The following is a 26,252-nucleotide window of genomic DNA, read 5'->3' as shown; positions in this document are numbered from 1 at the left end:
AAGAGAAAAAAAGAGTAATCTGATACAATTTGATGAACTTGACCTATACCTATGGATGCAGTAGCTCAAAAGAAGGAAGAAATCTTTACAGCAAGGATTATTTCCACCCCCTCCATACACAGGGTAGACAGGGATGGGCAATTTTGACATTTGCTACAAAGGCAAGAAGTGACTGGCTTACAAGCTTTCAAGAGGGAGCCTAGATACAGAGGGTGTGGAAGAAGGTAGAATATCTACTGAGTAGTATCCAATCTGTCTAGGCGGGGCTGATGAAAGGAAATGGGGATAAGACTCTTGTGGTATAACAGTGAATAATTATTATCAGGATTGACTGTGAGAGTTGGAAATGTAAAGGTGGGCATTTTGTAGCAAAAGGAGGGGAGTGTTTGACTTTGCAGTCTAGGAGCGGAGGTCCCTGGGACCATCAACGGAGAAGAACAGAATGCAGGACCCTACCCAGAGAAGCAGTGATGCCAGAGATGGAGGCAGAGACAATGATGTGGAGAGATGGAGCAGCTGGGTACTTTAGACCCAAAGACGGAGAGGGACTGTATACTGATGAGCAGGGGAAAGGCTTACCGGGTATACCCTTTGGTTGGTTGATGATGCATGGAGGGGACTGTAACCATAGCAATGAAATGATATACGATAGGATGAATGTAAAGCTAATGTTCTCCATGTAAACTAACACATAATTCACAAAAAATATATATATAAAAAAGGCTAGCAAGTGATGACAGTGAGCAGTAGCACAGAAGGGCAGAGGTGGAAGCCCTGCTGGCCTCTTGGGCCTTCTCAGCATCTGTGAGGTACCCTGTCCCTTCCAGAAGTTTGTCACTGTCCATTCTAAGACTCCAAGGTTTAGTTCAGGGCTTGTTTCAGAAACTCCCGAAAAAGGAAGGATGTGCTGCTAGGCCAAGAGACAAAGTGCTCCCCAGCTCAGACCGATTACTTCTTGTTTATAGGAGCATCTGCTTCAGGTGGACCAGCAGATGGCACTATAAATCTAAAAACTCTCGGAATGCTCTAGCACCATGTTGTCCAATGCCATACAATGTGAGTCACACTTGTAATTCTAAGTTTTCTAGTAGCCATTTTAATAAGTACAAAGATATAGGTAAAATGAATTTTAACAGTATATTTTATTTAACTCAATATATTTTCAACATGCAGTGAAATATTTTCAATTTACTACTACTATTACTGGACTTCTGATGTGGTGCTGTAGAGTAAGCAGTGGACAGTGAATCACAAGGTCAGCAGTTCAAACCCACAAGCTACTCCTCAGAAATCCTATATAGGGTTGCTATAAGTTGGAACTGAATTGACAGGATTTAACAACAACAATTACCATTATTATTTTTCAGGAGCCCTGGTAGCGTAACAGGTTATGAGCTTGGTTGCTAACCGCAGGCCAGTAGTTTGTATCTACCAGTTGCTCCATGGAAGATGAGACTTTCTGCTCTTGTAAAGATTAATAACCTCAGAAATCCTATACAGGGTTGCTAGGAGTTGAAACCGACTCCTTGGCACTTAACAATAGCAACAACATTATTTTTGGTACTAAATTTTCAAAATCCAAAGCATATTATGCACACCCAGCACATTACAATTCAGACTGGCCACCTGTCTCATGCTCAGCAGTCCCATGCGGCTCGTGGCTACGGTACTGGACAGCACAGCTCTAGAAAACGATATAAATGGATTTGAGTGACCTGAAAACCAGAAAGACGTTAAGACCTGGGTTGAGCTAATTAAAACATTTCTAGTTGAAGCAAGCAATCCCTCTGTAGCATTTGTGTGCTGTTGTGACTGCTGCGGTGTTCATCTGATGCCTTCAAGGGAATGATGAGGAGGCTATTTCATCCTGAGACTTTTTCCTCAGTTGCCATCAGATGCAGGCAGAGAAGAGGCCAGATTCTGACATTTGTGACCAGTTCATCTCAGGCACAAAGACAAACATCCTAAACGGTTATCTTATTTCTCTGTGGCTGGGTGCAATTTCTGTGTCAGATTACTTCATGGGCTATCAGATTATTTCGTGCTATGAGCTTGCTCGATGTACCAATTGCAGAAGGCTCCCCAATGGGGGCTCTGATACAACTTCCACATGTTGAACTCTGCCCCATGACACCTGTAAAATTTTAGCCCCCAAAGCCAAATTGCAACAGGGCACATTACAGCACTCTCAGTTCAGCCCAACTCCAACTGCTAAAGACGGAAACCAGGACAAACAGCTCCTTGTTATGGGCCCGGGAAAGGGCTTTGTCCATGAGGCTATGTTTGCACAGGGCTCATAATGATACGAAAGAATGTTTGATTTCACTTTTATACCCTGAGGATAACAGACAGACATTCAGATCCTGGACGGAGCCTAAATAACACAGAGGTCTGTCTGTTAGAGGCACGGATGTTTCAACATCATGCAAGAGCCTTGTTTGCACAGCAGAGGTTGCGGCATTTCTGGGCTTGCGGAGTTTCCCCCTCTGCTGACAACAAAGCAATTCTGCTTCTGCTCTATATTGTGTTTACTTATTTTCAGAAAGAATATACACCTATAGCTCAGGCCAAAGGGAAAGTCAAAAGGGCTTCTATACCAAAAGCTGCTGTATTTAAAACCATCCAGACAGGGACTATAAAACATGAGAGAAACAGCACAGAGGGCTGACAGGAAAAAGGAAAAATCAACAATGCTAGTTTCAAAGTCCTTGAAGCAAAAGACCATATAAAATTTCAGCAGAGCTGTTGCAACTCATGCTGCTTTTTAAAGAAGGTCAAAGGAAAAGAAAACAGTCAGCTCTAGACTTTCTTCCATGTGAAAAAAACAACAAAAAACCCCCCAAACATTATATTTCCTTTTTTGAAGGGTGATCTTACATTGACTAACAGAAGGGAAGCCCCTAAAGTGTTATTGGAAAGGCACAGTGATCAGTTTACCCCTTTATTAAGTTCCGAGCACATGTATATCTTCCCTGGAGATCAGGAGCAACCACTGACCCTTTAAGAAGCTGGATGAACATTCTATTCACGGGCTCCTGGACACACATTTTCCCTCCAAAAATCAGTTGCTATCCAGTAGATTCTGACTCATGACAACCTCATGGGTATCAGAGTAGGAATGAATGGTTTTCAGTGACTAGTTTTTGGCAAGTAGATCCCTAGGCCTTTCTTCTGAGGTAATTGTGAGTAGGCCCGAACTTCCTCCCTTTTGGCTAGCACCTGAGAGTGTTAACCATTTGTACCACCCAGGGCCTTGGGGCTGAAAAGTCAGATAAAGTGATTCTGCCTTGGAAAGTCAAAACACATCCTGATCTGCCAAGCCATTATAGCCAAATAAGCCCAGTAGGGCTTAACATTCTATTTATTGCCTCTACACACACTTATTCTTCCTGGATTTTACTTCTCAGTGGGGACTTGCTTTTCATCCACTGGACGCTCATAAATAGTACAAAACATCCAACTTGACAAGATTATGAGTCTCACCAACCATCAGCATCACTTGTCAGAATGGGTTCTGGTTACATTCAGCCTACCACGTACGTACAGCTACAGTTAAGCAAGCTGTAAATACAGGTGGGGCATATGTGATTTACCGGCGTCCATTTCTCCACTCACCACGGGGCTGTCACACAGCTGCTTGGGACTGCCACTCTGGTTCTCAGTGGAATTGCAGAGTCAAAGGCAGCCATGAATCACAGGCCCAGGACCATACCGGGCTCCTCGGGCCAGTGCCACAGCTTGTCCAATATGTTCCTGTTGATTTTACCCAGCTCTAGCTAAGTGCCGACTCTTCTCTTTCCTCTGGAACACGACAGGAGGAACAGGACCAGAAGATGGTTTTTAGCACTGTAACTGCACTGCCCTGCTAGGGAATATCCCGGGGAGGGTCAGATCATGTGGGGACTCCAGGTCTTCAGCAGTTAATACTACAGATGATCCCTGCAATGTGCCGAGGGACTTCTGGTCCCAGCGCTGACAAAGGGTGGGAGGAAGCTCTGGCATCTGGCTAGTGAACAAAACTTTAATATGCTTTTTTTTTGTGTTGGCTGTACTGGAGAGACAGAAGGCTGACCGGGGATGCCATAAGCCAGAACCCAGATGCCAGGTGTATGGCGACTCTCCCTTCTCACCAAGCAGAAATCAGCACTCTGCTTCTCTCACCATGCTAACATCTCTCCTCCTGTTCTGCAGCCCAAAACCACCAGCCTTTTTCTCTGTTTTTTAAAAAATCATTTCAAAATTTATACTGGAGATATAACTTCTTTTCAGAAAACTCAAATATGATAAAAGAAGGGAAAAAATATTCCCCACCCCAAACTATGACTCTCTCGCTCTGTGGATTTCCCCCGTGATCTCTGTATATCTTTTATGACGTCATTTCTCTCTTGCCTCAACATGGTCTCTAACACACATTCAGTTGCCTGGTGTCTTTGGTTTGCTGTGTGTGGATTACTGGAGAAACAGGATGGAGCTGCCGATTTTACAGAAACAGCCAGAAACAAGCACTTACTTTCCTTCAGAAATCCCTGGGGAAGATTGATTTGTGAATATATTTTCCTGTTTCCTATCTTGGTTTCATGACCAGATGTTGAGTAGAAACCACAGGAAAGAAAAGGGCAGGGCCAATCAAACACAATACCCTGAAATACACATGAGCCTTTAACACCTCTGCTCTTACCCTGTGAGTTATCAAGGAGGGATCAAAGTGTTCCTTGGACTGATGCTGAAACTGGAGCAGCTGCAATAGGAACAGCCAATGATAAAGTCTTTCCTCCCGGAGGAGAAATGTTTCCCCGCACAATTCTTTCTACCCTCGCTTGTCTGGAATTTTTCTGCAATCAACACAGGCCACCTGGGATCTAGTCATGACCCTGCAATTAATTAGCTGTGTGATCTCAGGCAGGCAGGGCTTTGAACCAGTTTATTTTGGTTGGACTCCTTGATGAGTGTGTGCATTTCCACTCCAGAAATACTGAATCAGATCTTACATTTTAACAAGATCCTTAGATATATAATAAGCATCACCTGGGGAATCTTCTTAAAATGCAGATTCTGATTCAGTATATCTGGGGTGGAAATTCACCTTCTCATCAGGGTGTTGAACCAGAACGACCCCTGTTTGATGTCCTGCAGGCAAGTCATTCATTCTCTCTGCTGAAGTTCTTTGAGGAGCTGTAAGTCAGAGGGTGATGATACTTGATCTACTTAGTTTACAGGGCTGTTAGGAATAAAATGTCATAAGTGCTTTGAAAAGTCTGAATTGCTTTATAGATATGGGGTATTATTAATATTATTTCCACTACCAACCCTGCCTTTCCTGGTCACATGGTTGGTTTCTTCTTCCAAACATCCAGCATGGTTTGGTGCTCCAGATGTTAAGAAAGTTCTTTTACAAAACATGTAAACATTGTTCTAATTAGAAAAGTGGCTGACTTCTATGCCACCCAGCAAAGTCTTTTATTTAGCAGAGCGATTACAGACACTTCTGAAAGCATGCCAGGTTCACTGAACTACAAAAACCCATTGTAAACACTTTACATATGAAAGTTTCTGGATGTCAGCCACAGCTCCTTTATTCTATAGCATATGAATTCTACACTACAACATTCCATCTCTCTCACATAGAGACACATGTACACTAAAAACATGCGTGGCCATCTAAGGTGCAGCTGTTGGTGTCTCCATGTGAGGAACAAAGATGACTGAGAAGAACTGAAGATGTCTGGAATCAGTTAGTCCAATGGACCAACGAGACACGTGAACATCAATCTCCTGGACTCTGAGATAAGAAGAACTAGATGGTGCCCGGCTACCACTATCAACTGCTTTGGAAGGGGTCACACTAGAAGGTTCCAGATAGAGTGGAATAAAACTCAAAATTATTTAAAAAAAGAAAGTAAAGCAAAGAGACCAGGCTTACTGATCAGAAAGAGATGGGAGGAAACCGACTATGGTCCTTGACCATCCCTTTGGTCTGGAAAGGAACTCATCCTCATGGCCAATTTTCAGCCAAGCAGTCAATAGGTATACAGGGAGAACAACAACACTAGTAAGGTCTGCTCACCACGGAATGGTCAATCATTCAAACTCAAAAGGGCAACATTTACCTAAGAACAAAGTTGAGAAGGGATATATGAAGGTGGGTGATAGGAAGCACAGGGAGGAAGCGGGATAACTGTTGTTGTATGGAAGGGATTGCAATCATTGAGGTGAAACAAAATATTACTTGTTTAATGTAAAACTGATGATCTTGTCTGTAAACCTTCATTCAATTCACAAAAATTAAAAAAATAACAACAAACAAACCAAAAAACAAGTTCAATTAATCAATACATTTGTGCAAATCAATGGCTTTCCCATTGCTACTTTACTAAAACGTGCAATTAATTAGAAATGCTTACTACTTGGAAGATGCTCTGACTTACCTATAATTTTCAAATTTTATGAATGATTCCACTTTACACTTACTAGAGTGCAGAGGTGTATCTAAGGTTCAGCAGGAATGGCCCATGCCTTGGGCACCACTCGAGGAGGGGGACAGTAAGCAGTTTTTATTGGCCACCACCGTTTCTATTACTAACTGTGAGAGAACATTCAGCAATTTAAAAGGAACGGCTATCGGTGCTATTTTCTGAAGATATGCCTATGTTGGCATGCCTAAAACAAAAAGATGAACATTAACCAATGTTGGTGAGAATGTGGGGAGACTGGATCCCTAACCTCATGCTGGTGGAAACATACAATGGCATACACACTTTGGAATTCTGGTGTTGTGCTGTTAATATAATCACTGGACTGCTTACCACCGAACCTATTCAATAGCACACAACAACAAAGACTCTGAAAAAGTCTGGCAGAACTTCAAAATGTTGCACACAGAGTTACCAATGATTCAGCAACTATAACCACTAAATATACAAGGGGACTTCAAAGAGTTTGTGGAAAAGTTCCATTATCTTTCAATTCCATTTTGTCACAAACATTTTGAAGCCCTTTCTTATGTACCCAAGAGAACTGACAAAGTAAGCCCACACAAAAACTTGCTCACTTATAAGCATTACTTACAATAGTGAAAAAGTGGACATAACCCAAATATCCATCAACCAATGAGTGGATCAAAAAAAAAGTGGTATATCCACACAATGGAATATATTGTCAATAAAAAATAATAAACTTTGAATATACTATGCTCAGTGGCCAGTAAGATTTAATTTACATGAAATATCTAGCATATGGAGTTCTATAAGTACGCTGCTGTTGCTGTTGTTAAGTGCTGTCGAGTCAGCTTGACTCATAGCAACCCTCTATAGGGTTTCCTAGGAGTGGCTGGTGGGTTTGAACCGCTAACCTTGCAGTCCAGCGCATTAACCCTCAGTGCCACACAGAAAATAAATCAGTGGCTGCCTGGGGCTGAGGAGATGGAGGATGCAAAGTCACTGCTAAAGGGTTTGGGTTGCCTTTGGGGTGATGAAAATGTTCTGGTAGTTCATAGTGGTAGATCTTTGCACATCTAAAACTCCCAAATTGTATACTTTCAGAGGGTGTCAGGATTTTCTCTCAGTAAAAACATGAGCCTGTATTAGATGTACCTGTTGCAGTCGAGTTGATTCTCACTTACAGCAGGACTATAGGACAGAGCAGAACGCCCCTATTGAGTTTCTAAGACTATAATCTTTATGGAAACAGATTGTCACATCTTTCTCCCACACATCAGCTGGAAGGTTTGTACCATCAATCCTTCAGTTAGCAGCAGAATGCTGAAGTACTGCACCACTAGGACTCCCCATATAAGGTATGTTCCTGGTGTTGTTAAGTGCTGTTCAGTTGGTTCCGACTCACAGCGACCGTATATAGCATTTCTGAGGAGCAGTTGGTTTGCTGTCCAGCACATTAACCCACAGCGCCAAACCAGGACTCCATGTATAAGGCATGTATATATAAAATTCCAACATTACGAATACACAGGAATGAAACTTTCCCTATACTCACTACCCCCAATTTTACTTCCATTTCTTCTTATTCTCTACACTGCAGTAGGAGTCCTGGTATGGTGCTATAAGATAAGCACTGGACTGCTAACCATAAGGTTAGCAGTTCATACCCACTAGATGCTCCTGGAAACCCTAGACTTAACAAACAAAACATACTGCAGTAAACCCAGATGTAATAAAGAATAAGACTGATAATTTGACTGTATAAATTTTTACACACCAAGATACCATAAAGTAAAACTAGAAGAAAATAACAAGCAACATTTATGGGAATGATTCACTGTTCCCCTCATGTTAAGGGTTTAAAGTTCCTTTATACTTATTTAAAAGAATCAAATTACCCAAAAGAAAAATGGTGAAGATGCACACAGGCAATTCACAGAAAAGGAAATGTAAGCCGTGAATAAACAGAAGAAAAGATGCAAACCTCATTAGTAGTCAGGGAAATGTACAATGAGTCACCATTCTTTGCCTATCAGATTGGCAAAAATTACAAAGACTGGTACAGCTAGCACTGTTAAGTGCAGGGGGAAATGGACACTCATAAATTACTGACAGATATGTGAATTACTACAACCTTTAGGAAAGGTAATTAGAAAGCAGCTAATAAATGGGCATAATCTTTAACCCACTAGAGGGACTCTACTCCTTAGAAATAAAAGCATTACTACTAAAACATGCTCACAAAAATGTTTATTGCAGCAATATTTAGAAGAGGGGAAAAAAACCCTGGGAACAATCAGGATGTATGTTATAGGTGATGGCTGGGCTGAAGTATGATTTATGGAAATCACGGTCATTAAAGAAGGAGTCATTAGCCCTAAAATGATTAACCTAGAGGCAAGATACAAAATAAATAGCTCTGTAAAAAAAAAAAACCCAAGTTGTGGAGTAACTAGACTGTATAATGCCATCAACACCAAAATGCAAACCCATATAATGTGAACATCCTTATATATTATTGTAGGCACACAAAGAAAGCCTGGTAAGTTTGTTATTTTAGGGGCTGGATATGCTGTGCTATATTATTTTTAAAAAGCATTTTTAAGAAGATGACCATTAATAAAGGAAAAAACTGTGCTAATTTAAGCTGTCTTTAAAGCTAAGGAGCAGTGAAGACAGATGGAGAAGAGTTCAATGAAGTGTTAGTAACATGGTATAACTCAAACATCTTATAGAATATAAGAATATAAGGTGGAGGAGGAGAAACTGGTAAGGAGTATGGACCTGTCAGTGTGAAACAACAGACTGGGGGCCAACAAGAGATAGAAAGTTATGGTTCTTGATACCAGTGTCTCTTGGGGGATCATTTGGAAGAGAAAGGCAACTGGATTTGTTTCATACAAAAGATCATGACAGAATCAACTCTATTATTTCTCTCCTTCATTAATAGATGCTTATCACAGATGGCTTGGAAACCCTCTGCAGGATCGCTACGAGTCAGAACCGACTCAAGAGCACATAACAACATCATAGAGGGTGTGGCACTGTAGGGTAAGCACTTGACTGCTAACCACAAGGTCAGCAGTTCAAACCCACAAGCTGCTCCTCGGAAACCCTGTACAGGGTTGTTATGAGTCAGAGCTGACTGGGTGGCACTTAAGAACAACAACAACATGACAGAGGGAAATGAAGAAACATGCTTTCTTTAGTCCTGTTATACATCTAAGGCTTTCACGATTGAGTTGTCACTGCTCCAGCTAACTGTAGAAATCGTGGCTCCATGAGATGAACAGGATACCATAACTAGGGCGCAGTAGGCACTCAGTAGATGTTGGCGTCTCTGAATCAGTTCAGGAAAACACAGTTTTGACTCAAACTGAACAACATCTGCCTTTGGCACAATAATTGGAACAGCACTTCTACCAGGATCAAAAGAGCTCAAAGAGGAGGCTGTCTCTAAAGGAATTAGGCTGAGTCGTGAGAGAGTTCTTGGAAAACCTAAGCACTACCAGAAAGCTATAGTGCCCAATTGGGAACAACCTGTTTTACCATAACTGTTGTTAGGTGCCACTGACCCCATGTGACAGAGTAATGCTGCCCCATAGGGTTTTTCAGACTGTGATCCATAGACAAACAGATCACCAGACCTTTCTTCCATTGGACCGCTGGGTAGAATGCGAAGTACCAAAATGTTCAGTTAGCAGCTAAGCACTTAACTGTTTGCATCAAACAGGGCTCTGTCTGTAATATAGAGAGCCTTGGCAAACATCTGCTTTTTCACAGTTTAGCAATGTAAACAAAAGACTGGTTTTGAAAAGTAAAAATAACATTTAAAAAGTCAGGAATATTTTTGGAGAGGAAGTTAGTCCTGTTAATGAATATTTTATAAGTTGAATGCATCTTTCTTTTAACTGACTGAACTATTTTTGATTCTAAGGTAGACAAATGATATAGCCCAAACACAGGAAAAACATATGTTGGGGGCTTTTAGTTCCACGAGGTAACTTTAAACTCTCTTTTGGGATACAGAGTGGCAAAAGGAGATTTATCTGCTATGAACCATAGTGCTGGTGTAGTGCTGTAGGATAAGTTATGGACTGCTAACCATAAGGTCAGTGGTTCAAACCCACCAGCCACCCCTTGGAAACCCTATAAAGGGTTGTTATGAGTCAGAATTGACTTGACAACACTTAACAAGAGTTCCTTGAACATATATGCAAATGTTATAAAATCACAGCTCCTTTAAGCTGAATGGAAGGGATCTTGTTTAGGGAGAGAGAAAAACAAAGTAGGGAGGCATCTGACCTCTTCTCCTGACAAGGAAATGGATCTAGTAACTAGCCTTCTGAGTCAGGCACGCTCACTAACAGTTCCAGGGGACAAAAGAACACCTCACAGAATGGAGATCAGAGAGAGTGCATGGAGCAGGAGTACAACCTTTTGCTGTGTGCGTACAACCTCAATCTTCCGAAGGTCAGGATCACAAAAGTATTGGCTTGGGGCACTGAGCACAATCCTGCATGCCAAGTCTCAGGGAGTATGATGTATTCTATTAGCAACAGTTCACCTTCAAATTTCCTTTCTGACTGTTTTTTAGAGAAATTAAATCATTTTAGTATTTTTCTTTCTGTTTTTGCCAGGCAATAAAAGAAAAGCAGGGACTACCTTGCAACAAAGAGGAAGTGACCACAGGGTGTTTTTGCAGCTGGCACAAGGAGCTCTAGAATCAACTTTCAAAATATGCCCAAACTAAAACTTCATGTGCTTATCGCCAGCCTTGCAGAGGCTGAGCAACCACACGTAGCTCTGTGAGAAACTACTTCACCCTAAGTGGTATTGTTGCTGTATGGTTAGATTACAACCTCTTGACCAGGGACTGCTGCAAATGGAGGAACTCTGGTAGTGCTGTAGGTTAAGCACTGCACTAATAATTACAATTTGGGCAGTTCAAACCTACTAGTGGCTACATGGGAGAAAGATGAGGCTCTCTGCTCCCATAAAGATTTACAGTCTTGGAAACGCTATACAGGTTGGCTGTAAGTTGGACCCTACTCGATGGCAGTGTGTAGGGGTGCAAACTTAATGTGCTCGGCTACAAACCCAAAGTTTGGAAGTTCCAGTTGCCAGAGGCTCCTCACAAGGAAGGCCTGAAAAACCAGCCAATGGAAAGCTCAAGGACCACAATTCTTCTCCGACACACCTGAGTCAGTGTCAACTTGATGACACTTGGTTTAAAACTGGCTTAATACCCAGGGAATGCAGAAGAGCGGTGAGGGCATTGGCTTCATGAGGAACGCACTATATTTCTTCCTAGGCCTTTGTGTGTGAATAGCTCTGAGGAGGGACTTCCGAGTGGCTCACTCCTGCTTCTGAAGCAGGTCAGACACACGGGAGGCAGTTTCATATTGGCTTCTTGCCAAATCATGACAACGACCTCCCTTAGAATCCTTCTAAGGATTTCCCACGTGACTGGCAGATGGGAAAACACGGGGAATTCTCCTCTTTTCCCTCTTCAGTCATGTGGGTGCTCATGTTATGGCTGGTTTTGCTTCTGTTCCCTTCTCCCAGCAATGGTAAAACACAGAAGATCATTTGGGGATTTGTACCATAAAGTGCTGTGCTTTCACAATGTGGACAAACACGGCTATTTAATTCCACTACTTCTCAAAATGACTTCTCATCATTTGTGGGGAACCTGGGAAGTGGTCCATCATAGCATTGTGAGGCATGACAATTCGAGGGTGCTCCTGGAGTGACCCTGGATGATGACCATCCATCACCAGCCTCAGAATTGACATGGGACAGTTCCAAGGTCATCTCTTGACAGGGAAAACCTAAAGGGTTCTGGGAAAGCATCTGTTTAATGGTGACCGATCTCATTTCCATCAATCATTTCACTTTGTACCGAAGAGGTGAAGAACAGGATGAGAGTGGTGTGGACCTCAGCGTCCTTTCAAAGCAGATGGAGGGAAGAGGGAGGAGGTAGGTGGGTGGGGATTTGGAGGACATGAACACACTTTCATGCTTGTTCTGTGCTTCAAGTTGGTTCCAACTCATAGTGACCCTGTACAGGGTTTCTGAGGTTTTAGGCATCGGACTTAACGTTTATCACTAAATGGGCTGTCTCCACTCACTGAGCATTCAAATCTAGATCAAATATCAAAGGATGAAAGTGGTTAATTTGGAATCACCATGAAACATGCTGCTTTCATGGATGGAGGAGATAGTCCCTTTACTGTCACCTTTAATTAAGAGCAATCTGGGATTGGTGGGGGCAGGGAGAGGTACATGGTCCACATAAAGGACTGAGAAAGTGAGTCACATGGTTGAATTTATGTGGGTTCCCTACCTCCTGGCCCCTGTCCTGCACAGGACACGACTCACTGTCTGCTTCCGAGAACGATCCGGATTCATCGCTGGAGTTGGTTCCATAAGACTGCTCACATTTAATTTGGGGCCGGACTTGGTTATACATTCCATCTCCCATCAGGCCTGGTTCCTGATGTTCAGTGGCAAGGAATCTGGCTCCCTGGGAACAGGGTGAGGAGGAGAACTCACAGAGAGGGAGGCTGCAGGGTGAGCCTCCGCTCCCATCCTCTGCATAGGAGTAGGAGGAGCATGAGCTGGAAGTCCTGGTCCTAGTCTCCAAGGGTGGTGAGCGAGGGCAGACTTTGATTGGCACCGGGCAGCTGGTGTTGGGCCGCATCCTTCCAGGCAAGTGGTCAGCCATCAAACCGCCATGGGAGTAGGCCTGGGAGCTGGGGAGGGACTGGCCAGCTCCCACCCACAGACCCTTTGGCACCGGCTCAGAGAGGTCTTTGTCCAAACTGCTCACTCCAGAGTATGAATGCACCACAGTGCTCACTTGGTCACATGTGCTTGAAGAGAAGATGACGCTCCTCCGGTCCAACTCTCCTTCCTGCTTACAGAGGGCCTCCAACCCAGGTCCCTTGAGGGGTGACCCCATGGTGAAATTGGATGTGTCCTTCTGGCCCATGTGAGGCTGTCCATAATTGCCCGTGAAAGGGGTATAGTCAGTTTTAAGGTCACCCTGAGTGATCCCCTTGTCAAAAGGGCATGCTGAACTCCTGGCAAAGTGCTGCTGAGATGTACTGGGTAGGCCAGACAGCTCTACACTTTTTGTTATGCTGAACAGAGACCTTAGACAGGAAGGAGAGGACATGCTTCGGGATCTGTCAAGGCAGGTGGCGCCGGCAGGGGTGGTAGGGCTGGGGGCGGGGCTGGGCTGTTTGCGGTCCATTTCGACATCCCCTCCTCTGTCCCTGACAGGGTCCTCTCCTGACAGGCAGAGTGTGATGCTCTCTTCCTCGTTCTCTTCACTGGGGGGTTCACTTTTAATCTGCCCCATGGTAAGCCCTGGCTTGAGGCTGTTGCCAGAGTTATCTTCACTGAATGTGCTTGCAAAACCTGAGGTACTGTGTGATGATGCATTATAGACATTCTTGGTACATGCAAGCTGGTATTTCTTGTATCTGGGATACTGTGTTAACGTGTCCTTTTCTGAGCTCTCCTTGATGTCTGTGGGCACGTCAGACTCAGGCAGCAAGCTTTCTTCCTTCTCTGCTACCGGGATGGCAGCGGCGTCAAAGCTGATGGGGTCTGGAAGCATCTGGTCCCTGGGGCAAGTCATCTTCGCTGTCTCCGAGTCCATTGTCTCCTCTTCCTCTTCCTCCTCCTCTCCCGCAGAATTCTCATGGTTCTCATGGTCCTCATGTGGGCGCTGGCAAGCAGTGTCCTTTCGGCACACAAACAGGCGATCCTCATTGTTCAGGAGCTGGGTCTGCAGGAAGCTGAAGCAGGAGTCCTCTAGGTTGTGCATACGCAGGAACTCAGCACAGCGGATGACCTCGCGGATGTTTTCTCTGCTGAGTAACAGTTTGGCAGTGTAGGCAAACTGTAACAGTGGCCCAAAGCCCCTGGCCGTGACCTGTAAAACAAACAGGGAAATTGCCAACATTACCATCAGCACCACTTTTGTTCTGATTCTCTCAACTGAGGCATGATAGCCAGACAGCATTAATATTTCACATTAAAGAACTGCAAAGGAGCAGTTAATCTCATACTGGGTCAGCAACGACTGACTTGGCTTCCCACAATTAGTGCCTGTGTTTCACATGCTAACGCTGTACTTTATCACGGCACAAGCAGACTCAAAAATAACCAGGGTCAAGTGGCCAAACAAGAAAACAGGTCAGTGTTTGCACTAATGAAATATTCTGGTAGAAATGCATGCTAACAATGCGAAGCCTATTAATTTGCTTCCTGATCAGTCCTGCTGAGAGGCATTCAACAGAAGGGGCGAGTGCTGTGGCCCTTCTTACAGTTCACTCGAGCCAAAGAAAGCATTATAGTTCTCTTATCAACTGCTGAACTGGCAGTATGGCTCAGCAAAAAACCCCAAGTCCTTGGGGTTAAAAGATGGTTTCTAAATCATTTATAATTTTTATTTTACAAGATATGCACAAATACGTATTTGCACTTTCTGTGCAGTCTCTTGCTCTTTCTGAGAATGATATATTTCTTTCTTACCCCTTTAAATCCCATTTTTTGTATTGTGAATTGGGTGAAGGCTTAGAGCAGATCATCAGTTTTCCATTCAACAATTCATTCACATTTTGTTTCATCCCACTGACTGCACTAACATCACTTACCCACTTCCTCCCCGAGTTTCCCATTGCCATTACTCCCTCTTTCCTAACACTTACCATTTCTAAAGAGATATTAAACAACTCCTGTTTTACTCGTTCATCATGGTGTCTAATTGGGATTTTTCAGTCATCATGTCATAATACCAGAGATGATGACAATCAAAAGCCATGTTCTGGAAATGAAATGAACTCCTGGCCCAGAAAGAACTGGGGGCAGCAGGGGGTAGGTTACAGAGCTAAGTACCCTGGTTGTCACCGGCATGGTTGACTTTGCAGAGTGGCAGAGGACGTGGGCTACTCCTTCCCTATTGATTAGCAGTAGCTTTGCCATGCAGCTGTCTTGGGTTCTGGAAGTCTTCAGGGGCTAAGCCTATTGTCATGTGCTGTTTATCTATTACATTTTACACAGATTGAAAATGTGCTGTTTATGCATGGCTTGTGCTCATGTGCACTCATACACAACATGGCTTAGACAATTAAAACTTTGTTGCCTAAGGCCAATTGTTTTTCAGATAGAAATGGATTAAGCTAAAAAAGAAAGAAAGAAAGAAATGGATTAAACTCACTGATATTCAGGAATAGCTCCTTACCCTGAATGCAAGACAATCCACCTTCTAGGTTCTTCTAAGTACTACTAAGCCTACAGGAAGGGGAAACATGCCTACGACTCATGTGTGCAAGTCAAATGAAAATGGCAATTATGGGGTCTTTGCTGAAAGCTATTTCAGTAGTGATCAAAAATATCTACCAGGAGAATGAGTGGAGTTAAGATGAACTGGCAAACTTTGTAACTGACTTCTGTGTATATTAAACTCACTGCAGCATATAGAGCCAAAACTCTCGTGAGGACTTTATTTGTTGTTCAAGATTCAACTTGAACATCAAGTCCTCTGGGAGCCCTCTCCAGTCCTCTCAAAAACCACTGCCACTGAGTGGATTCTGACTCACAACAACCCAACAGGACAGAGGAAAACTGTTCCTAAGGGTTTCCAAGACTGCAGAGAGTCTCTTTCTCTACCAAAGTGTCTGGTGGTTTTGAACTGCTGACTTAGCGGTCAGCAGTCTAATGTGTTGCCCTCTACACCACCAGGAATCTTAGTGAGAATAAGTGATACTATCCTTTTAGCAACCATAATCAGAGAGGAAACATTCTGGATTTTCCAGGATGTCACTACACTTTTTTTCCCAGTAAGGGAATTTTCTTAAATACAATGGAATGGGATTTTAATTATTCATGCTCTTGATACCTTTTAAATAAAATTCCAAATTATAATGTCATATGAATCCGTAGATATTTGGTTAAAAATCAAACCCAAACTAAAATATGATTGTTAAGCCACACTGAAGTTCTACCTGGGCAATCACTGTAGTTCACTTTTATTATACTTATGTGGGTTTCTACATGAAATAGTGAGCTCCTTTAGATCAGAGATGAATGTATTTATCTTTATAATAGTGCATTAAAGCCAGGGTCTCTAACATGGTAAACACTTGATTAATGCTTGTATATGACTGAATGTCTTTAATTCTAACTGTGCCCCAAACATAAAGTTATAGTGGACAGAGGTGACAAAACTGCTTTTTGGTGGATATTGTTTCAAATTACTTTCCAAGCAAGGCATAGTGCAAACAAGTAATCAAATCCATCAACCAATCAAAGGCAGACAGGGTCCTTATCTGTCTTGTTCCCTAGTTGGTGTTGTTAAATGCCATCAAGTTGGTTCTGATTAATAGTGACCCAGTATAGGCACTGCAGGATAAGCACTGGAATACTAACCAGAAGATTGGCAGTTCAAACCTACAAGCTGCTACTTGGAAACCATATACAGGGTTGCCACGAGTGGAAATTGACTTGAAGGCAATTAACAACAACAACACAGGGTTAGTGAGATCCAAATCTTTGCAGAAGCAGACAGCTTCGTCACTCTCCTTCAGAGTAGCTGGTGGGCTTGAACCAATGAACTTGTGGTTCTCAGTCCAGTGCTTATATTGTAGAGTTACCACTCTTTTCTGTTCCCTAGTTGTTGTTAAGTGCCACTGAGTCAGTTCCCACTTATAGTGAGCCTGTGTAAGGTTTCCAAGGAGTGGCTGGTGAGTTTGAACCACTGACCTTGTGTGGTTAGCAGCCCAGTGCTTACCTACAGTGCCACACTAGGACTCCCCTGTTCCCTAGTGACAGTATTAAAAAGGAGCTCATGTATGTCTTACTAAGCTGACATGAGAATAGATTTATCAAATGTAATATCTGCTCTGTTTTCTCCCAGGAACTTTTAGAAAGGAGTCAAAAGTCAAGGAAAAGTCAATTTATAAGTAAACATAATGATGAGAATGTCTCATGACCCATTTGTTCACTGCAGCATGGCTTCATCACCATGAGAGCAATGTCGGAGTCAAAGCAGGGTCTGACTGTCCGGAAGTTCGTATCTTCCACCACGCTCCTGGACAATTTTCTAGTCACTCAGTGATGAGTACATAAACACAGAGTTTTGACAAATGTGCTAATAACTACATGGGAAATGGGGAAAACACATTTCAGTAATACTATCTGCAGTTTTCTCACAGACCTCATGCTCCCATCCGTTTTACCATTTCCTCCTTATTTTGATGAGGTTGATCTCAGTTAAGCCCTCCTATTGCCTCCCACTGTGACTGCTTTATCTCTAAATTAGGGATATCCACAAAAATCATTAGATGTGGAAGGAACACAGAGAATTGCCATCTGCCATGTGGTTATGAGAATCTGGAGAAAGCGTCTCTGCATAGGGAAGGACTACTGCTTAAACATATGAGATGGACTGAAGGTGTCAACGAGCAGTCTCCAGCCTCTGGATCAATGACGTCCTGAGATCACTGACTCTTCCGGGCTTAGGTGGCATGAGAATCTCAGAATGACTGTCAGATGGTGATGCAAAGTCATGGCAAAATAATAGGTTTGTTAACTGTCATTTAAGGCCAAAGTCAGAGGAGATGGCATCCACACTGTGAAATGTGAACAATTCATTGCTGGCTCTGCCCTTAGATAAGCTTAAATCCTACCTTGTCATATTAAATTCTACAAAATTTTGCACAACATAACACTCTGTCATAACACTCTGCAAGGTGTGTATTAAAAACAAACAAAACATTGCCATCAAGTTGATTCCAACTCATCATGACCTTACAGGACAGAGGAGAACTGCCTCATGGTATTTCTAATGCTGTCATCTTTAGAGGAGGAGACGGCCACATCTTTCTACTTCAGTTTGAACCACCAATCTTTCGGTTCACAGGCACGTGCACTATCATCAGGGCTTCTTAAGATAAGTATTTGTAGATAAGGAAACTGACATGCAAGGAGATCCAGGGACTTTGATTCAAAGTCATACAGCTTGTAAATGGAGATCTGGGATTCCAGCCCAAGCCCAACACGATTCTTCCTCCCGTGATAAGCGCTAGGAGGCAAGGATAAGTACAAGACTCAGCCTTGTGCTCAAGAAACCTAGAATTGAACTTTGCAGAAGAGGTGCATATAATACAAAGTTAATTATTGGATTAAGTAAGCCAACAATGGAAGGGTCATCTCAAGATTGCATATTTAGTTTTCAAGTGAGAAAACTAAATATAAGTTCAGCAGAGGAAGTGATCTCGGATGGCTACAGGACCCCTGTACAGTTGTAGCAGGATATCTGGGGTGCAGTGCAGTCCCCTGACTATAGTTGCTCTGGAGAAAGGTTTCTTGATATAGTTGTTGTTGTTAAGTGCCATCGAGTTGGTTCCGATCCGTAGCGACCCTGTATAGGGTTTCCAAGGAGCAGTTGGAGAGCTTGAATTGCCGACCTTGCAGTTCAAATGGCTTTGCAGTCTGGCACATTAATCCTCAGCGCCACACCAGGACACCCTTGATATAGGAGGTACCTTCTAAACTGTCATCAGTGCACCTCTCAGTAATACATCTCTGGGGCACTTCAGGCCAGTGGTAATAGGTCCAAATGTGCAAAATAGAAAGCAATTCCCTGTTACACCTGCTAACCAGTGTTAACACAGGCTCTAAATATTGGCTTAGCCTCCATCCTGAGTAGCTTGTTGTTGTTAAGTGCCGTCAAGTCGATTCTGACTGCTTGCAACCCTGTGTAGGGTTTCTGAGGAGTGGCTGGTGAGTTTGAACAGCTGACCTCGTAGTTCAAACTGACCTTGCAGTCCAGTGCTAATCCTACAACTTAAATTCATTCACTATGAGCATATATCCAGGTACCAAAGTGAAGCTTATGTTTATAAAATGGAGACCACAAGATTACATTGTTATTTTCTTTTGGTCTTAAGAAGTAAGGTTCTGATAATTGGAAAACAAAAGAGGGGGTGGGAGGTAGATATTTACATACAAAGCTAATGACCCATGAAACATGTTATTAGACAAAGAATAATCATAAAGTAGAATGAAGTGAACAGACATAGTAAACCAGTTTCAGTTCGCTGATACTAATGGAGCTGTGTCACACTGCTTTAACGGGGGCAGACATGTCTAGGCTAAAATCCATTGGTCAGGAATGGCCTAAAAGCAACAGTAAACAAATGAGAACTCTAATATGAGCTACAACCTGGCCTAACCGTTTTGTGTCTTGAATGAAACATTTTGGATGAATCCTTTTGAAGATTATTTCTTTATCATGCTCAAATGCTGAAGCAGCTGATCCCATAATGTACAATAGACAATGCACAGATGAGACTAGATCACACACTCAGACAAAATGGAGTGAGCCAAGTGGGGCTGAGACTTGAGAGCAGACAGGAAGTAACACCTGTCTTGCCCTTTGATTTTACCTGAGAAGGTAATGACCTCAGCTAGCAGCTGACACACAAGACAAATGGTACTGACCTTTAGCTTTAAAGTCAGGCCAATAAACTCTCATGCTGTGGTGTGAGTCAACATGCCAATAATGTGTTGGAAATAGGATGCAGAACTAGCAATTAAAAAAAAAAAATTATTGAGTTACTGATGAAAGTTTACATAGCAAGTTAGGTTCCCATTTGACATTTTCCACAAAAATTGTTCCGTGACATGAGTTACCTTCATCACAATGTGTCAGTTAATGCTTTCTTTGCGTTCCGTTCGTTCCCTTTCCAGTGCTCTAGTTTCCCTGCCCATTTATCTTCTCATCTCTGCTGTTGACCTTTACATCTCATACTGATGGTTTTCAGGTAGGGCACTGACTTTACAGGTAATGAATGTCCTTGGTGTGTCACTCTTCTATTTCGGTAGAAGGGGATTTTAGGGGATAGGTTTGGCTCTAGGTTTAGAGTCCAGGACAGTAGTGTCAGGGAGCCCTCTGGTCTTGACTTGTCCAGTTTGTCTGGCTTTTAAATTTATTTTTATTAGAGTTTGAGTTCTTCTCCATATTTTTCTCCCATTTTATCTGGGACCAGCTATTGTTGCCTGGGTCAGAACACATAATGCTGGTAGCTGGAATCCCATCCAGCTCATCTGCTATCAGAGGCTGTGGTTCTTGTAGACTTGTTTCTTCTCTGTACTTTTGGGTACCATCTGACTGTTGGTCCAAGTGAGTTCAGGCCCACAGATGTGTTTTAGACAACCATTCTCAAGCTTTTAAAACCCCAAACACTACTCACTTACTTGGATTCAAATCATGGTTTTTGTGAACCATGAGTTGTCCCAGAGACTATGGTTCTAAGCCTTCAAATCCAGAAGGCTTATTTGGTTATGTCTGAGGAGTACAGATATTTGTGTCACCAATGAATATACTGCATAAAGCATACAGCCCCCCTCACCTCCTTGCCCCACCCCCAAGTAATCACCAGTGAACACTGGTATCTTTGTATTTATCTATTCTTGCCTTCTTATAAAACAGGATAATACAATATTTGTCGTTTTATGCTTAAATTGTTTCACATTGCATTATACCTTCCAGGTCCATCTATGCTATGATGTTTTGTGGATTCTGGGTCTCGTTGGAGTTGATGTATCACCTCTATGCTGTTGATGAGACAATGGTGAACTAAAGAAAACTCAACTGGCAATGGGCATGTTTGGGCGCTGTTTACAGTGTTAGGGGGCTTGGTTTTTCATGAAATACCCATTTTGCGGCTCACCAGAACATATGCTGGGAAACTCTTAACAGTTTCATTGCTTGATTGTTACAACAGGTGGTCAGCTTTCAGAGGTATACTGAGAATAGGGTTCGTGGTATTTATGAGATTTGGAACATCATTCTCCATGTAAGTGTTCAGGCCTTCCCAGCTGGTTTTGGCAGTATACACACATAGCTGTAAGCACTGAGTCCTTCTGCAGGATGGCTAGATGAATTGGGATACCTCTTCCTAGGAGACGGTGGGATACTTTTCAAGGTCCTTTAGTTAAAACCTTATAAAGATAAAAACTTGTATCTTCAGCAACACCACACATGCCTTTCCGTTAAAGCCGGAGCTCATATGTGCTGCAGGAACTGGAAAGATGAAGGTAACAAAGCTATGCCAATGGGCTTTTTGATGTATGGCAGTCACAGACCATCCCCGTGGGTTGTATTTGCACATTGAGACACTTGCCAAATATAGAAAACAACGTTGGTGACAACTCATTCTTCCTTTCCACCCCCACAACGCACTGCACATCCCACTCTCTAGAATCAAGACTGATTTAATGATGAGGCATCACTTCTAATCTCAACTTTCTATAATTAATACCCATATTATCACATTTTTTTCTCCCCAAAGCAGCATGTTACACAAGCATACTACATTTAGTATGTATTTGTTAAATTAATTAACCTATTTCAACAAAGCTTCGGATCATTTTAATATTAATTTTAGTTAAAGACAGAGCCAGAGAAACTGACCTTGTTTTCCATTCCTAGAGTAATGAGTATGAAAAATAAACATTAGTATTTGTTTACACATACACGTGTAATTTTTGTTTTTACTAAATAAAATCACTAATGGTATTAGTGAATATGACTTGTAAACATAAAGTTAAGGGTCTTCTCTCCTGTGCATGTCTGAATTTGTGTCAGTAACTACAACGCAAAGTCCCTCTTATAGCTATCTGATCAACTAGTCACATGTGATTTTTCATTTATTCATTCAACAACCATATGCTGGGCACTTTTGTACCAGGCAGAGAATCAACTTTCTGGGATTCAAATCCTAGCTTTATTATGTACCAGTTGTGTAACCTGCGCTAGTCACTTAACTTTCAATTTCTTTAGCTGTAAGAAGAGAGGATACTAACAATGTGCCTGGATCTTATTAAACCTTTAGAAAAGGGTCTGGTACTGAGTAACAATTATTATTGTTCCTATTACAAAGATGAATAAAATACATCTTTCTCCAAGGAACTAACAGGGTGATCAGGTTTTTGCAGTGTGCCCAGATGGCACAGTGATTAAGTACTTGGGCTGTTAACTGAGAAGTGGGCAGTTCAGACCCAAGAGCCACTCCACTGGAGAAAGATGGGGGAGTCAGTTTCCATAAAGATTATAGCTGCAGAAATCCTACCAGGCAGTAGCATAGTGGTTATGAATCGGGCTGCTAACTTCAAAGTCAGCAGTTCAAAACTACCAGCTGTTCCATGGGAGAAATATGAAGCATTCTGCTCCTGTAAAGATTTACAGCCTCAGAAACCCTGTACAGGGTCGCTATGAGTCGGAATTGACTCTACGGCACACTACCACCACCACCATAGGGTCACTATAAATCTGATTCAATTCTACTGTACTGGTCTTGCTTTTTTGGTCAAAGGAGGATAGAGCTGGAGCAGTAACTGCCTAAAGGCTTCCAGGAGGAGGCGACATTTGTCTCAAGTGTAAAAGTTGAATTAGTAAAAGGAGGACTTTTTGGTCTCTGTCTCAAGAATCCTGCTTGGCTTTTATTTACAACTGCCTTCCTTACCTGGCATCAAGACCAGTTACATGATTTGCAAGGCCTAAGGCCTCTTGCCCTGAAATTACTAAGAATTTCAAGATGGTAACCCAAACCAGGTGCCATCAAGTCAATTCTGAATGCAGAGTAGATCTGCACTACAGGGAGTCTTCATGACTGCGACCTTTGGGAAGCAGATCATCAGTACTTTCTTGTGAGGTTCCTCTAGCTAGGTTTGAATCATCAATCTTTTGGTTAGTACCCTAGTGCTTACACATTTGAGCTACCCAATATGGGGCCCTTCTGAGCACGGTGCCCTGTGTAACTTTTTTAATTTTATTTTAAGTTTTTACTGTGAATTATGTGATAGTTTACATGGGAGAACATTAGCTTTACATTCATATTTCATTTCATTGCAATGATTAAAGTCCCCTCCATGCATAATCAAACAACCAAAGGGTACACCCTGCAAGCCTGCATCTTGGTCACCAGCAAACAGCTCCTCTCCCTCCCTGAGTCCAGCGTCCCCAGCTGCTCCATCTCTCCATACCATCATCTCTGCCTCCATCTCTGATGTCACTGCTTTTCTGGGTAGGGTCCCACACTCCGCTCTTCTCCTTTGATGGTCCCAGGGACCTCCTCTCCAGGACTGCAAAGTCAGCCACTCCCTTCCTTTTGTTACAAAATGTCTACCTTTACATTTCCAACCCTCACAGTCAATCCTGATAGCAATTATTCACTATTGAACCACAAGAGTCTTATCCCCATCACCTTTCTCAGCTCCGTCTAGGCAGACTGGAAACCACTCAGTAGAGATTCTACCTTTCCCCGCAGGCTCTGAAACTTGGTGTAACTCTTAAAGTCAGTCTTGTCAACACATAAACCTGGTACCTATCCCTGCAGTTGAAATGGGCTCCCTGATTTCAGTGGGAGTGATGGCATCCCAGAGTTGTTGTTGTTAGATGCCATCGAATAGGCACTGACTCATAGTGACCTTATGCACAGCAGAATGAAACACTGTCTAATCCTGGGCCAACCTCACTATTGTTGCCACGCTTGAGCCCATTGATGCTGCTGCTTGGCCAATCCATCTCGCTGGGGGTCTTCCTTTATTTCTCTGACCCCCCTTCTTAGCAAACATGATATCCTTCTCCAGTGACTGGTCCCTCCTGACAATATGTCTGAAGTATGAGAGACAAAGTTTGGCCATCTTGGCTCTAAGGAGCACTCTGGCTGCACTTCTTCCAAAATGGATCTACTGGTTCTTTTGGCAGCCCATGGCACTTTCAGTAATATTCTCCTCCAACACCAGAACTCAAAAGCATCAATTCTTCTACGGTCTTCCTTACTTATTGTCCAACTTTCACATGCATACAGGGTTACAGAAGATACCATGGCTTGGGTCAGGCGCACCTTAGTCCTCAAGGTGACATCTTTGCGTTTCAACACTTTTCTAATCCAATACATAGTTTGATTTCTTGACTGCTGCTTCTTTGAATTTTGATAGTTGATCCAAGAAGAATGAAATCCTTGACAACTTCAATCTTTTCCCCACTGATAAGAATGTTGTTTATTGGTCCAGTGGTGATCAGACATCCCAGAGTACTAAAGGTTAACAAAGGAAAGCTGGCATGGCTACTGGAATCAGTTGTGTGGGCCAGCGTGATAATCAGGGTGACTGGCAGGTTTACAGGGTATTCGGGTCAGCCTCTTAAGATATTTTTTGAATAGTATTTAAAAAAAAAAAAAAGAAGAAGAAAGCAAATCATTTAGGTTGTAAAAAACGCCTGACTGAGTCAGGATAAAGAGTCATGAGCAGTCAGTCAGTTCTAAGACTCAGAGCTCTCTGAAAGAACCCATGAATCACTGAGGAAGAAACCTACAAAAACTCACATTTTTTCACTAAGATTCTCCAGCCATAAGTGTTTGTGACACCTTGCAGTTTTTCCAAAACTATGATATATACACAAAACACTCAGAAAATGAATCAAGAAAACAACAAAATTACACAGAAACTGTTCAGACCACAACTGAATCTTTCTCTCTCTGTCTTCCTCTCACTTTCTCTAAAATAACTTTGTTGTTGTTGCTGATAGTTGTCATCGAATTGAATCCAAAACCATGGCAACCCCATTGAGTGTGCAGAGTAGAACCGCTCCATAAGGTTTTCAAAGCTTACATGTTTTGGAAGCAGATCACCAGACCTGTTTTCTAAGGCAAAACAACTGTAACATAACACAGAAATCTGAACAGCTCTAACCAACTATGAATTTTCACTTCTGTCTGATATTACAAACTCAGGAGTCCTGGTGTGGCGCTGCATGATAATGCACTGGACCACAAGGTTGGTTGGAATCACAAGGCTATTGATTCAAACTCACCAGCTGCTCCTATATAGGGTTGCTATGAGTTGTAACTGATTGGACAGTACTTATAAACAACAAAATTAAAAACACAAATTCTGGTTATTTGTGATTGTTTCTTAGCCTCATACCCATGGTTTTTATACTCCCTTCAGTTGAGGCTGGGAGTTTACAAACTACAGTTTTCCAGACTCTTTTGCCAGTTGACTTCTTACTGGATTCTTCTTATAAGGTATATTCGTAGAAGATCAAAAGTAAAGCGAAGTAGTAGCTTGTCCTCTAATTTTTGTTTTCTTCCCTGATAGCAATTGGAAGTGGCTATGGAGTTCTGCATATTGCAGGTTGTTAATGAGTCTTCCTCCAATCCTGAAGCCATGTTTTTCTTCATATAACCCAGCTTCTCGGATTATTTGCTCAGCATACAGGTTGAATAAGTACGATGAAAGAATACAACCTTGTCGCACAACTTTCTTAATTTTAAACCATTCAGTGTTCCCATATTCTGTTTGAACAACTGCCTCTTGGTCCAGTTACAGATTCCTCATGAGCACAATTAAGTGCTCAGGAATATTCATACTTCGCAATGTTTTTCCATAACTTGTCATGACCCACACAATCGAAAGCCGTTGCGTAGTCAATCAAGCACAGGTAAACATCTTTCTGATATTTTCTGCTTTCAGCCAAGATCCATCGGACATCAGCCATGATATCCCTTGTTCCATGGCCTCTTCTGAATCCGGCTTGAACCTCTGGTAGTTCTGTCAATGTATGCTTGTAGCCGTTTCTGCATTACCTTTAGTAAAACTTTACTTGCATGAGATATCAAAGGACTTAGAATATTTACTGATGAAGATCAAAGAGTACAGCCTTCGGTATGGATTACATCTCAATGTAAAGAAAACAAAAATCCTCACCACTGGACCAATAAACAATATTCT

At 42.4% G+C, this 26,252-nt stretch overlaps 1 protein-coding gene across 1 annotated transcript in view; it reads right to left on the bottom strand.

The window, feature by feature from the left end:
• The window catches only part of BACH2 (BTB and CNC homology 1, basic leucine zipper transcription factor 2), a 212,371-nt gene that overhangs the window by 13,385 nt on the left and 172,734 nt on the right, over positions 1-26,252 (bottom strand). The window contains exon 3 of the mRNA XM_006870611.1: positions 12,784-14,382. Coding sequence (XP_006870673.1) covers positions 12,784-14,382 — 1,599 coding nt within the window. The remainder of the gene's footprint in view (positions 1-12,783; positions 14,383-26,252) is intronic.

This window comes from Chrysochloris asiatica, unplaced genomic scaffold (assembly GCF_000296735.1).
Source record: "Chrysochloris asiatica unplaced genomic scaffold, ChrAsi1.0 scaffold00146, whole genome shotgun sequence".
Taxonomy (NCBI): domain Eukaryota; kingdom Metazoa; phylum Chordata; class Mammalia; order Afrosoricida; family Chrysochloridae; genus Chrysochloris; species Chrysochloris asiatica.
The sequence above is the reverse complement of the archived record's forward strand: the minus strand, read 5'-3'. Positions and strand labels throughout refer to the sequence as shown.